Here is a 13,253-nt window from a genome sequence, read left to right as displayed (position 1 = left end):
AAGGTGGCGCTACAAAGTATTAACTTAAGGGGGATGAATAATTTTGCACGCCCAATTTTTCCGTTTTTGATTTGTTAAAAAAGTTTGAAATATCCAATAAATGTCGTTCCACTTCATGATTGTGTCCCACTTGTTGTTGATTCTTCACAAAAAAAGTTTTATATCTTTATGTTTGAAGCCTGAAATGTGGCAAAAGGTGGCAAAGTTCAAGGGGGCCGAATACTTTCGCAAGGCACTGTATAATTAATAATCTCTCTCCCTCTCTCTGTCTCTTTCTCACCCCCAGCACTGCCAGTAACTCCAACAGGAGCACGCCCGCTTGCTCGCCCGTCTTGCATCCTAAACGCTCACGCTCGCCCACGCCCCAGAGCCTGGAGCCTGGTGAGAACATGGTGGAGAAGGGCCACTCTGACCACTCTGACAAGTCCCCCTCCACCCCCGAGCAAGTGGTACAGCGAACCTACTCTCTGCAGTCCGCCCGCAGCGGAGGCAAGAACTCCAAGGTGAGCCTCATTGCACAGGTGGACCATCTCTGTCTCAGGGCTCTCCTCTTTCCACCAATCACAGTACAGCACAGTACAGGATCATAGTCCTCCTCTACCAATCACAGTACAGTACAGAATCATAGTCCTCTTTCCACCAATCACAGTACAGCACAATACAGGATCATAGTCCTATTCCACCAATCACAGTACAGTACAGTACAGGATCATAGTCCTATTTTACCAATCACAGTATAGTACAGTACAGGATCATAGTCCACCTCCACCAATCACAGCACAGTACAGTACAATACAGGATCATAGTCCTATTCCACCAATCACAGTACAGTACAGTACAGGATCATAGTCCTATTCTACCAATCACAGTACAGGATCATAGTCCTATTTTACCAATCACAGTACAGTACAGGATCATAGTCCTATTTTACCAATCACAGTACAGCACAGTGCAGGATCAAAGTCCTCTTTCCAACAATCGCACTACAATACAGATCAGGATCATAGTCTCAAATAGTACCTTCAACAGTGTAGTTCAATATGACTCGTTCAACACCCAGTGCATTCATAACTCACAAATAAATCATGTCAGCCTGGCCTATGACTTCAGTTCAGCAAGATATCTGTATCCTCACTGAACACCTCTTTCAGTACAATCTGAAATCAACATTTATCTGGTGAGGTGATACAGGGGGATTCATTTGTACCTGTGACATAATGTCTTGATAACCTACAGATGTTTCCTGGAAAGTCTTTTGTCTACTTGCATTCCATAAAACATGTTCTATAAGAAATAGTCAACAAGAAGGAGTTGAGATATAGTGATATCTTGTGAAATGACATGGTTTATTCAGGTTTTTATTTGCCATTTCAAATTGATTTTACCCCATCATGCCTCGGCATCGGCACACCATACTAAATCAAACATGCCATCCTCGTGTAGCTCCAATTTACAGATGTACAATGTACTCCTGATACACAGTGCTTTGTCTCTGATAAGGTAATGTCCAACTCACATCATCAAACTATAGGTCAGATCCAACTGTCACTCTGGTACAAATGGCCAATCATAGACTAAGTAACGAGACCCTCAGCACATCAATTGTAGATAAGGACCCATTATCATCAGCAAAGACGCTTAAACCACACATCCACCCTATTCTTCCCCTATCACCTCCCTCAATCCCTTTTTCCCCCCATCCCTCTCTCCCTCCATCCCTCCATCCCTCTTTCCCTCCCTCCCTCCATCCCTCAATCCCTTTTCCCTCCTTCCCTCTCTCCCCCCCTCCCTCCATCCCTCTTCCCCTCCCTCCATCCCCTGGTCCTGTCAGAGCGGCATTGTAATAATCACAGTCAGCCCTCTCCATTGCAGCACTCAGTCATTAACTGTAACTATCTCAACTCTGCAAGGCTCGTTCTGACACAGGGTAGTAGGCAGGTCAAGAGGCTGTAGTCTCGCTTCTCGTTCATCAGCGTCTGAACTGAAGAGTAAGGTAGCAGAGGGAAGGACAGGAGCTTTGACTGTGGGTAACTAGGCTTACATCTCAAGCAAGACATGAACATGATAATATTGGGTGATATATTTAGTCATTTCCTCTGAATATCTTGTTGTTGTGAAGTGATAAGGAGAGTGGTAGTTGGCGGTCACGGCTCTCTCACTTCTCATCCGTTTTCCCCTTCACTCACTGCTCACAGTGCTCCCCAGTCCTTGTGGTGTCAGACGCCTGTTGCTTTTGTTGTCATTGTGTTCTCCTCTTCTCTCATCCTTTTTTCTTCTTGACAAAGAGTGCTTGCTTTCTCTTACTTTCACTGCCGCCATATGAAATGTCTGTGATCTGAAACTGACTCTTTTCAACTCTTTTTTTGGTTCTTTCAGCTGTTGTATCTTGTAGTTTTTTGGTTTCTGATTTCTTTGTTCTTCTCCTGATGCATGCTAGTCTCACAAGCGACATTCCAAAGTAAGCATTACTCTTTTCTGTTCTTTACACTGCCACCCCACCCCCACCTCACCTCCGTGTCTTGTGAGCTGTCGTGTGCCCCCCCCTTCACCCACATCTTCCATCTGAACACACTCCAGATGGCATCCATGTTGCTATGACCTTTTCCTCTACCCCCCTCTACCTCCCTGCCGCCCTTCCTCTCATCTTCCTCCCTGCCGGACTGCTGGCTTTCAGACACGTTTCGGGGGTGGGGGGGGGCACTGTAAAATTCCTTCTGCATCCCTTTCCACTCCTGTGTGACATTAATTTCTGATCAATCCTGAGACTAGAGCTTTCTACATCAGAAGCTCCTTTTCTCTGCCTCGCACCACAAGCCCAGAATACACCGCTCCTCTCCTCAGGCAAGACAGCAGCAGAGTCCGTGTGTCATGGGTTAGTTAGTAAGGACCCCTTGATGCACGTCAGCACATTCTCTGCAATCGGCTGCATTCAGCTTTGTCACGGACTATGAGACAGGCAGACAGGATGATGTTAATGGGAGCCAAGTGACATTCAGTCAGTTGAGTTGGTGTTCAGGCAGTGTCCGGCCCATTTCACAGCACGCCCAGTCGATGACATCACCCCTCAGGCCCATGGTGTGGCCGAGTGCCAGCCCTCTCTGGCCCCACATGAGCCCCTGGCCCGTGGTCAGCAGGAGTCACATGACCCTGGCACTTTGTGCAGTTGCCCAGGCAACGTGAGCTCTGTCACCCTAGTCTAATGCAATCCAGATAACACACAGGCAGGCGGGGAGAGAGAGGGGCTCCTCTCTGTAGACGACCTGGGCCGGCGGTCCCACACTAACTAACTGACTGGCCGCTGACGACTTTGCTCAGTCTCCCACTGTCACCAATCAATGAGGCTGTTTATGGAACCATAAACAGTGAGCAGCACTAAAGCGAGAGTACATAGAGACTCAGCATGAAGTCCCATCTCAGACCAAAACACTGAGACATGGACACATCATGAAAGCAGAGTTAGATAGTACAATAGTGTGTCTTGGATCGTTTAGTGCGGTGGCCTAGTACTGTTAGTACACTTGCAAATAAAAACCCAAGCCTGTTCCCCTCTTGTTGTTCAGCTCTTTCCTTCATGCTGGTTAACTCTTCATTTTCTCATTCATTTCCTTTCAGTATAACAGACTAAACCTGATTAAAGTAAGCATTTCCTTTTGCTTTCATTTGCCCTTTAACCCCCTAGTCCGATTTGACCAGTGACGACCTCTTCCCCTCCTCTGTAAATGTGTGATGTCAGTCATCGCCCCTAGGTGTCTCTGCCTCCTCTCTCAGACCAGAACTTCTTCCTCTCCTCTCTCTTCTCCCTCCTTAAAGTGTTCTCTCTGCTGAAGACCTGTTAGTTGGACCACCATTACAAACACTGCTGTGCTCTAGCCTTGCCAAGAGTCTCACCAGTAAGATGTACTGAAGTCAAGTCATGATTGTTTCTGAGGAAATAGAAGTCACTCCTTTTGTACAATGTTATATATCAAAATGTTGATATAAGATCTCAGTTGGTAGGGCATGGTTGTGGGTTTTAGTAGTTGTGGGATTGTGGAATTTAGCAGTTGGTTGTGGGTTCGATTCCCACGGGGGACCAGTACAAAAAAGTATGAAAATGTATGCACTCCCTACTGTAAATCTCTCTGGATAAGAGCGTCTGCTAAATGACTCAAAAGTAAACATTTCAAATAATATATAATATTGTTGTTGCTGAAAGCACTTTGAGATTGTAATGAAAAGCCCTCTAAAAGTTTAACAATTAATAATAATAATAATAATAATGAATAAATAATAATAATGAATAAATAATAATAATAACCATGGTCAATCACCTGAGGACATTCATCTTTTTAAATCTGAATAACTGAGTCAGTTCTGTCTGGGTCTTCTTGGCCACAGGAATGTTTAGTTCAGGTTTTTCTTTAGGCCTATTGTACTGGGTGGATCAGGCCTGTTCCTCAGAACTAGATTGTTGTTCTAGTGTTGTTTGACGATATGGGGGTTATACCTGATAGTTTTGTCTGGGTCATAGCTAGCGCTGGTCAGTTCTGGTTTGGTCCGGTTGGTTGGTTGGGATGTGTAAAGTAGTTAGTCGTTCCAGGTCTTTCTGATCTTTCTCAGGGGAATCCAGGCCAAGACACTACTACCGTACACAAGCTCTCTGTTACGCGGTCCACTTAATCAGTGGGTGTTAACCTGCTTCTTAGTGCGGCTGACACACTTACCCAGACACAAATGTCCTTCGTGGGGGAGGCAAACATTTGATTTAGACACTCATGCAAATGACACACGTGTAGGCTATAAAGATGCACTTACAAACATACAATTAAACAAACTCCAAAACACTTGCACAATGGCATACACACACACACACTTTGCAGACACCTTAAAGCTTAAATCTTCTCTCTCATGCCTCTTTCACCTTCAGAGGAGATTATCCCTGTCCACGTCAGAGCCCAGAGTCCAGGGACATGACTGGGGCCTCACAACTCTCAGACAGAAAACGCTACACTCTTATCTGATAGCGGAAATATTTGAACAGGATCTACATTCACATCTCCAAAGGATTGATTTACAATAGTAGTCTCGCACCAGTATGTATGCCTCTTGTATGTTTTCGCTGAAATTACAAACCACATATTTTATTATTGCCTGGTTAAGTTTATTATTATTTATGTTTTAATGGCATCAAGAGGAAGCTGTCACATTTTTTAACCACTAAAATCATGGTTGATTATCCTGCCCTTTCTCCACCCACTAGATGGTCCCTAGCATGAATCCCTCTCTGATCACAATGCTGAGACATATTACACTCTCTTTATAGCCTCATAAAACAGAAGCAGGTGAGTTATGGTTAGAATAAACACTGTTGTTATGGTGCTTCCAATAACCGTGTGTATACTGCTCTCTGCTGTTAGAAAATATACAACACACAGCAGTACACAATTCACCTCCATACACAAGCATTTAGAAGCAACTCTAAATCATTAATAAATAAACACTTAGAAACAAAGTTGAACATATTGTACCACACCCAACCCCAATCCACCATCTGCTTAGCAAATAACCATGTAAATTAACATTTGTGAGGCCCAGAAATCAATGAAAAGGCCAGCTAAAATATGTGACAAGCTCAAAGGGATATAACTCTGTTGGATATCAGCAGAGGCCTGTGTTTATGGTAGGAGGTGCCCACACAAAGGTTGACATTTACACCTTCTATAAATACCCACTGTCTGTTTTTATCATCCCCTGGCCTCTATGTGTTTATGATATAGAGCCCTGTGGCCAAGTGTTGTTGTGTTCTTGTCTCATTGACTTACAATTGTCTTTGTTCTCTCCACTCTGCGTCGCTCCTCGCTGTCTACAGAAGAGCCAGAGCTGGTACAACGTAAGTTTCATCCTCTTCTTACTCTTTTTGTTACAGTTTTTTACTATCGCTAGGACCCAGTTCTCAATACTTAGGTCATTTTTTCAAAACTCTTCACACGGTTCTCCTAACCAACTTTCAGCTTGGCACAGCAGTTCATTTCACTTCCAATGCTACCAAAACACTTCATACATGTCTCAAATCAACTAATTATTCCATAACACTAGCAAAGTTTGTCACCCAATAAGCACACTTTGTCACTCATAAAACAATGACCTAAAAAAACACTAACAACAGGTAGCATTACACAATGTTTTCTTTTGTAAAAATGTCTTTACAAAACAAGAATGACACCTCTCTACTGTTTAGAATTCACTGCAGTATATGTTACAGGAATGAATCAGACATGATGCAATATGCTTCAATATGTTTTATGCCATTTTTTGGCATTGAGAGATTCCAAAATACAAGAATTTGTATATACACCATCTACCGATGCAGATACAGTAGAAATGCTAGTCAACCCTGTCTTCTGCATTTGGCCACAGGTTCTCATCCACGTCACATCTTATGTCATCTTGAGTAATAAACCTAGGAAATAATATTTCTGCAGGCCTGGTCCATCCCCGGCAATCTTCTGCAGATATGTCCAGGCATCCAGCATTCATTGCGTCCAGGAGGGACATTTGATCATGTGGATGGTGGTCATAAACCTTCCACCTCTATGAGGAAAACAATTCCTCTATGGGGTTGAGGAATGGAGAGTAAGGTGGGGGGAAAAGTGACACCATCCTGGGATGGGCTGCAAACCACTCTGACTGTATGGGAGTGGTGAAATGTCACACTGTCCCATACAATTACAAACGTTGGCCGATTTCGACTCACTGCAACCCTTTCCTCACCTGGCACAACCCTTCCATAGAGGTCATCCAGGAATGAAATGAGACGCTCGGTGTTGTATGGCCCAATTAGCGGTTTGTGTAACAGAAATCCATCAGAGGATATTGCCGCACACATTGTGATGTTGTCACCCCTCTGGCCTGGGACATCCACTGTGGCTCTTTTCCCAATCACATTCCTTCCTCAACGCCGTGTTTTGGCCAAGTTGAAACCAGCCTCATCCACAATGATGAATATGTGGGGTGTTTGCCTGGCTTCAATCTCCATGACTCTCTCAAATAAATCCACAAGGCAACATAAGAGTTAGGCTATTACGGTAGTTTACATTATACCTAAAAACATGCCATTGTGTGCCTCTGCCCTGTTTGGTTTTGTTCAAAACCAGTTCTGTATTTTGTAGTCATCTTACCTGGACATATTGGTTCCTGAGTTGCTTGACTCGTCCAGAGTTCCTCTCAAAGGGGACAACTTCTTCATCCTGACTTGATGTTGTTTCAGGACTCTAGAAATAGTTATGCTTACATTGTGAATATTTCTAAATGTAATGTTGTCTGCAAACAATCTCTGTGAGTTTTATGCCATTGTTTCTGATGACCATATCAACGATTCCAGTTTCCTGCACAGCAGTGAAAATCTACCTCTCCCGCCTGTAGGAGGTTGGGTCCTAAGCAGAAATACAAAAACAATTACACACAAGTGGGTTTGGAGACTTTGCTCAATTTACTTCTGTAATGTGCAGTTCAGTCAGATGCCCTTGCAGAATACACATCTTACCTGTTGTTTTGCCAGAAATTTCTCACAATAGATGCCACTGTTGAACATTGCTGATTTGGCTGCACTCTCAGACCTGCCTCTCTCATTGATAGACCATCATTTATTACATGATCAATTATAGTAGCCCTAATCTCATCTGAGACTACAGCTCTTGGTCTTCCTCTCAGTCTTCTTCCACCATCATATATACTCCTCTCCCTCGCCCAGCCACTCTTCTTCCTCTGTCAGCCACTTCTCTATCTCTGGCTGGGTCCATGTTTACATTACAGTACAGCATTATTCCTAAGATGTCCCCTTTTGTATAGATGGTAATGAAATTGAAAGACTAACATCTGGGTAGGTGTTCAGCTACAATGGGAATCAGCTGAGGTTGGTCTAATTGTTTTGATAGTATTTAATTCTTTAGTTTTGGAATATATTTCAATATGGTATTACTGTAGAAATGTAGCAAATTGCTGTCTTACTCAATTTTGTGTTATGTTTTGTTTTGAACTTAAGTTTAACAGTTTTGAAAAGAGTATGTAAACATGTACAAATGGCTTGTAGGTACATAGAGTTTTGGTGGTGATTGTGTCTGAGTGAGAATTCATGACATTTGAAAGATGTAGTCATTGAATGCATTTTGTGCCAAAGCAATGAAACATGATCCACAGTTTAGCCCACATAGACTGCTGTTGTGCTCACTGTTTGAAGAGTTTAAAAAAAGTGACCTAAGTATTGAGAAATGGGTCCTAGAAATATAAAAAATATATATATGAGGTGTGGGTGGGTGTGCACGTGCTTTCGATTGTGTGAGGTTAAGGGTTCTAGACCCTGATTAGAATCACACAAGGGTATATTCCTAAGGTCACTTTCATATGGAGCTCAGGCTTACCCAGGACGCTAACCAGTGGGATTTACAGTTCTAGGCGTCTAGTGTTACAGTGTGATGGCATGCTGAATTAATAAGAAAAATGACTGAGGATTAAGAAAAATGTAATGCTTTGCACCATTTTGTTGCAACTTCCATACCTTACTACAGATGTGATTCATAGATGAATGTTTGACAGACAGAAGCATGTTGTAGCGAAAGTATAGTGACAGCCTGAACCAGTGATCTCAGTCCAACACCAAGACCATTACACCAAGAGGTCCTGACTTAACACAAGGTTGCCGGCCAGTGTACTAAGAGACAAGGTTGCTACATTTTAATGGGGCTATAATTAATTCCTTTCGTTATGATTCTTCTTCTGAAACAGCCAAGTAAATCTACTTGATGGCTCAGTTGGCCATCTGTGAGAAGTGGTTTGATACCCTGACATGGTGTTACTATAAAGCCATGGTTTCTCCTATGGTGTCTCTGTGGGACTCCAGTTTATTTTCCTTTGTTTCTGTTGTTTTATTCCTTTCTTTTGTTGTTATTTGTGTCTATAAATGTACCTTCTCTCCCCAGCATGAAAGACAACACATCCTGAGAGTAAGCATGACTTGTACTCTTGTGCAATTTTTCAAATATCTTTCTGCTTAGTCCTTCTTCTTGGATCGCTTGACTGGTCTCTCTTTCCACTAGTCTTCTCCTCATCCCTCATTCATCAGTATGTTGTTTCCACCTGAGAGCGAAGCCACAATATGCAGAGGGACTATAGGCTACTCAGAGCTGTGATGGTGGTGACGCAATGGGTGTATTCATTAGTCGGAGGCCGTTGCGGAATGTTTGGTCTGCTGCGAAAATTTCAGCAACGGAAACTGTTTACTCCAAACGGGGGGAAAAAATGTTTTGCCATGAAAACGAGAGTTTCTATTGGACAAATTCAGGTATATCTCTCCCTGTTTCACTCCGTTTGGTTCCTAGAGTAAATGGTAAACCATTTCCATTTTTGCAACAGGCCAAACTTTTTGCAACGGTCTGCGACTAATGAATACACCCCAGGTCGTAACAAGTCTGCTCAGTGTATCATACTAAACCCATGGACCATGGTCAGTGTCTGGAGCCCTGAATGCCTTGAATGACAGGGGAATGGAGCATGGGACTGGTTAGCATGTTCCAGTCCTCCCAGCTCTTCAAATGTGCTCGTTTTGTCATTATGGCCACATTGGGTATAGTTTGGCATTGTTGCTTAGTGAAACTTGAAATGGAGATTCTCCAGAATGTTAAGAAGAATTATGGTCAACATCTAATGCTTTCTGATACTCTCCTCTAGCTACTTAACTTCATTTCTCTCCTGTTCTACCATTACTAAACGAATACATCATAATACCAATCTGCTCCCAGAAACATTAACTAACACTAACTATGTAATTATGCCTAACCTCTGTTCTGGACCATTGGTATGTGTCTGATGCAGTGCTTTACCTGAGGGTATGGTAGGCTGTGGTAGGCCATGTCACAGTCACTGTGTTTCTCTACATGGCAATGATGTTCTCCCATGGCACTGAACCTACTGTGATTACATCACAACCGTCCTGATATGAGGTCTGAGCCCAGTAGAGACACACAACAGGCCCCACCCTGCCATATCAACCTTCCTAATGACTCTGTTGCAATGCTTTCATGGCAATTGTACAGGACCTACGCAGGCAGTTGAGGTATTAACAAGGAAATCAATGTCTGCCAGACACCAAGTATAGTGGCTCATAGTATCGACAGTTAAGTGGCAGGTTTAAGAGACTGCTTTTCTACAAGAGTTTTGTGAGGTGAAATATCTACTCTCAGGTCTAAACATTCTAGAGTTCATCCCCCTGCACGAGAGAGAACGAGAGAGAGAGAGGAAAGAGCAGGAGAAGGTGAGCAAGAGGCTGCCATGTTTACTCTGAGGTAGATTCTCACAACAAGGATACCACTGTAGAGCTGTATCTCCTAACACATGAAAGGCTCACCACTCTTCAGAAAACTTTACATGAAACCACACTGGTTATTTTTACAATGTTTACAATGTAGGGAGCCGGGGTGCTTGTTTGAATTGTCAAGAAAAGCAAGCAGTGTGTATGATACAGGACAGGGTGAATTGTCAGAGATCCTGGCATGGCTGTGTTTCTAAACCAGACAGCCCCTCTCTGCTGAGCTGTTCCCACATCTGGTTCCTCCACCCTCCCACCATCAACACACCATTGGCAGGGAAAGTGTCAAGGAATAGTGTGTTTCAGATAGTCCTCACACACATACAATCAAATACACATAGGCATACACCTTCCTGGCCAGTCCTCTCCAGAGTGGTTTGTAGCAACCTACTGTCAGTGGGGTGAGAGACTGGCCTCATTGTTTATGGGAATGGATATTTAACAGCCCCTTTAAAAGAATGGGGCCCCACCCTGGTTGACTGTACCTGTCTCCGACATCTCTCACTGTTTACCCAGCAGGTTAATGGTTAACTAAAACCTCCGGGACTGTCTATATCCCCATCATCACCTGTCAGCTACACTGTCTTAGGACTTGTCACATTGTCACCTGGAGAAGAACGGAGATAGTCGAATCAATAGCTTCTGCATTTGCTTTAGTCTTCATTTTCATTTTTGGGAAAAGCTCTTGGAAAAACGTTGAATTCAGATACTAGTCGGTTATCTGACATCCTGAATGCAGTTTTTGATGACAGTGGGCCCAGGTCGCAAACGTCTGAAGAAACGTTATTCACGGGATGCAGAGGCATTTTCCACAGGGTGAAGGCTGTTCACGTCTGAGAGGGATCTGTGAATGATCTGAACTGTTTTCAACAGTGTGCTGAGGATTATTTTGATTCCCGTTCAGTTTCCTGGCGCTTATTTCTTCTCACTGATTTGGCTAGATGTTGAGTGGGGTTGTGGAAATGGCGTAAGCAGGAAAGGTGTGGAATTTGTTTCTGAATTCCGGTGCACAGATGTAACCAATCACAAGTGAGCCTAATGGCGTGCCGATTGAAGCCACAGTGTTTGTTTTGTTGCTGATGTATTTTATCATTGTGTCAACCTCTCACCACTGTGCTGATAGGTTGATTTGCCCAGCTCATAGTCAGATGAGAACCAATCTCTGTGCCTGTTTGTCTAGTCTGGTCGTAGTGACTGACAGGGATCTGGTTTCAGGACTGCATTACTGACCTTAGGGGAGAGTTGTGGGGGACAGAGAGTAGGGAAGTAGGCCACAGGGTTCCAGGGGGGTTTTAGTGATAGTAACACCTCTAAATGTGTTAACCCTCCTGTGTTATTGCTCTCTTATACCTGAATGGTCAAGGACAACGACAGGGGACATACTCTCAGAGCTACTCTGCTCCAACTGCATTAGACTGAGCCGCAAGTCTTGGCATGAGACTCCATGCCGCACCACTCAAGATTAATGGACTTGTTTTTCCTCACTGAAGGTTGTGTGCACATCTGTAACTCAATCACCTTGTCAGCCAGTGAGACGGGACTGCACCGCTTTCCAGTTAGGAAACTATCTCTCTTTCTCTCTCTTTCACTCTGTTTTTCTCTTTACCAAGAATATTTCTTTGCTTTCGCTGCTGCTGTGTCTGAGCTGCGTTCACCAAGGCGCTCTGAGGCGTCTGGATCTGGACAGCATTACACCCCCTGACCGCACACGCCTACCTGCCAGAGCTGCTATTATAATAAAAGACTTGTGGCCAGGATTACTAGAGGGTCAACGGCTGAAGGAGAAACAACTGGACTCATGTGGCAGCAGTCAGCCGGGTCCAGCTTTCACACGGAAAGGAAGTAGCACCCATACCGGGTTCAATCACAGCAGTCTCCAAGCCACAGCCACTGGACACACAACAGCTCTGTCTGTTTGTCTGCAGCAGACCTGGACCACTGGATCACCAGCATTGAAATCCACCGTTCTGAGCACCCCACAGGGTTTAGGTGTCCGTCTGTGTGTCTGAGGGTAGTGTATGGAGGCTCACAGGGGACTGCCGTCGGACTGGGAGGCAGTGCTGGAGCTGGATGAAGCCCTGGCTGGGTGGCTCCCACAGGATCCGGCCCAGGAAGAGTTTGGGTGGGAGTGGGACTGGGCCGCCTCGGACCCCCCAGACCAGGACTTGGAGTCAGAGGAGGTCCCTGCAGTAAGTTACTGACCCCCAGAGAGCTGATGCCAGGAGGGGGAGCGCCGGGGAGGGAAGAGGGGGAGAAGGTTTGGATGGTTTTTGTACTGTACCTGTGCCAAGAGCATAACTCGGTGGTTCCCTGACCCAATTATATTTTGCCAGGCAAATTAAAGGAAGTCAGTAGCTATTTGCATTCCCATAGTATGCATTCACCCTTTCCCTAGACAAAGTAAGAAGGCTGCAGTTTAAGGGGCATAGACAGGCATTTGTTGTGAAAGGGAGGCTCTAATACTCTTGATATTTTAGGCAGTTATAGAGAGTACTTTCTGTGAACATTCCTAGACAGTAAAAATGTCTGGCGCGTAATACATAATTCCAGTCTTCAAAGTTCTCGAATGTATCAAGTTTTCTTGACAGGCACCACTGGTTTTCATTCATAGCTTAACAGAAACAGATAATTTCTATCCATTCTGGGCTGTTGTTGTTATATGAGTATTGAACCAATGTTAATGTGAACAATCTGTTGTTTTCCTTCAAGATTGAAGCAGGGAGAGGTTTTTCCCCTGAAGGGATGTCTTTGGTTACTGTATTGGCAGGCATTGTTTCCTGAAGCTGTTCCTACTCAAAGACAGCATCTGACTTAGACACATAGAGCACTCACCCCTGCACTCACACTCAGAAGGCGTCTGGCTGTGGGTCACAGCAATACTTCCCTCTTTAAACAAGCCTGTCCTCTGAATCCA

General features: G+C 44.2%; 1 protein-coding gene and 1 long non-coding RNA gene across 10 annotated transcripts in view; one reads left to right on the top strand and one right to left on the bottom strand.

The window, feature by feature from the left end:
- LOC149971285 (uncharacterized) overlaps window positions 1-13,253 on the bottom strand; it is a 1,017,865-nt gene that overhangs the window by 900,901 nt on the left and 103,711 nt on the right. The window lies entirely within an intron of this gene.
- The window catches only part of LOC110507848 (protein Aster-B), a 124,637-nt gene that overhangs the window by 100,632 nt on the left and 10,752 nt on the right, over window positions 1-13,253 (top strand). For 3 of the 8 annotated variants that reach the window (XM_090223751.1, XM_090223748.1, XM_090223746.1), the window contains 3 exons: window positions 287-503; window positions 5,849-5,869; window positions 8,955-8,978. In XM_090223751.1, coding sequence (XP_090079877.1) covers window positions 390-503; window positions 5,849-5,869; window positions 8,955-8,978 — 159 coding nt within the window. In that variant the 5' untranslated portion in view covers window positions 287-389. Of the gene's footprint in view, window positions 1-286; window positions 504-2,437; window positions 2,459-3,612; window positions 3,637-5,848; window positions 5,870-8,954; window positions 8,979-10,848; window positions 12,529-13,253 lie in introns of those variants that run through there. The other 5 variants (XM_090223749.1, XM_090223747.1, XM_090223754.1 and 2 more) reach the window with 4 other exon arrangements.

Source organism: Oncorhynchus mykiss, chromosome 27 (assembly GCF_057628025.1).
Source record: "Oncorhynchus mykiss isolate SJ-2025 chromosome 27, ASM5762802v1, whole genome shotgun sequence".
Lineage (NCBI taxonomy): Eukaryota > Metazoa > Chordata > Actinopteri > Salmoniformes > Salmonidae > Oncorhynchus > Oncorhynchus mykiss.
The sequence above is the reverse complement of the archived record's forward strand: the minus strand, read 5'-3'. Positions and strand labels throughout refer to the sequence as shown.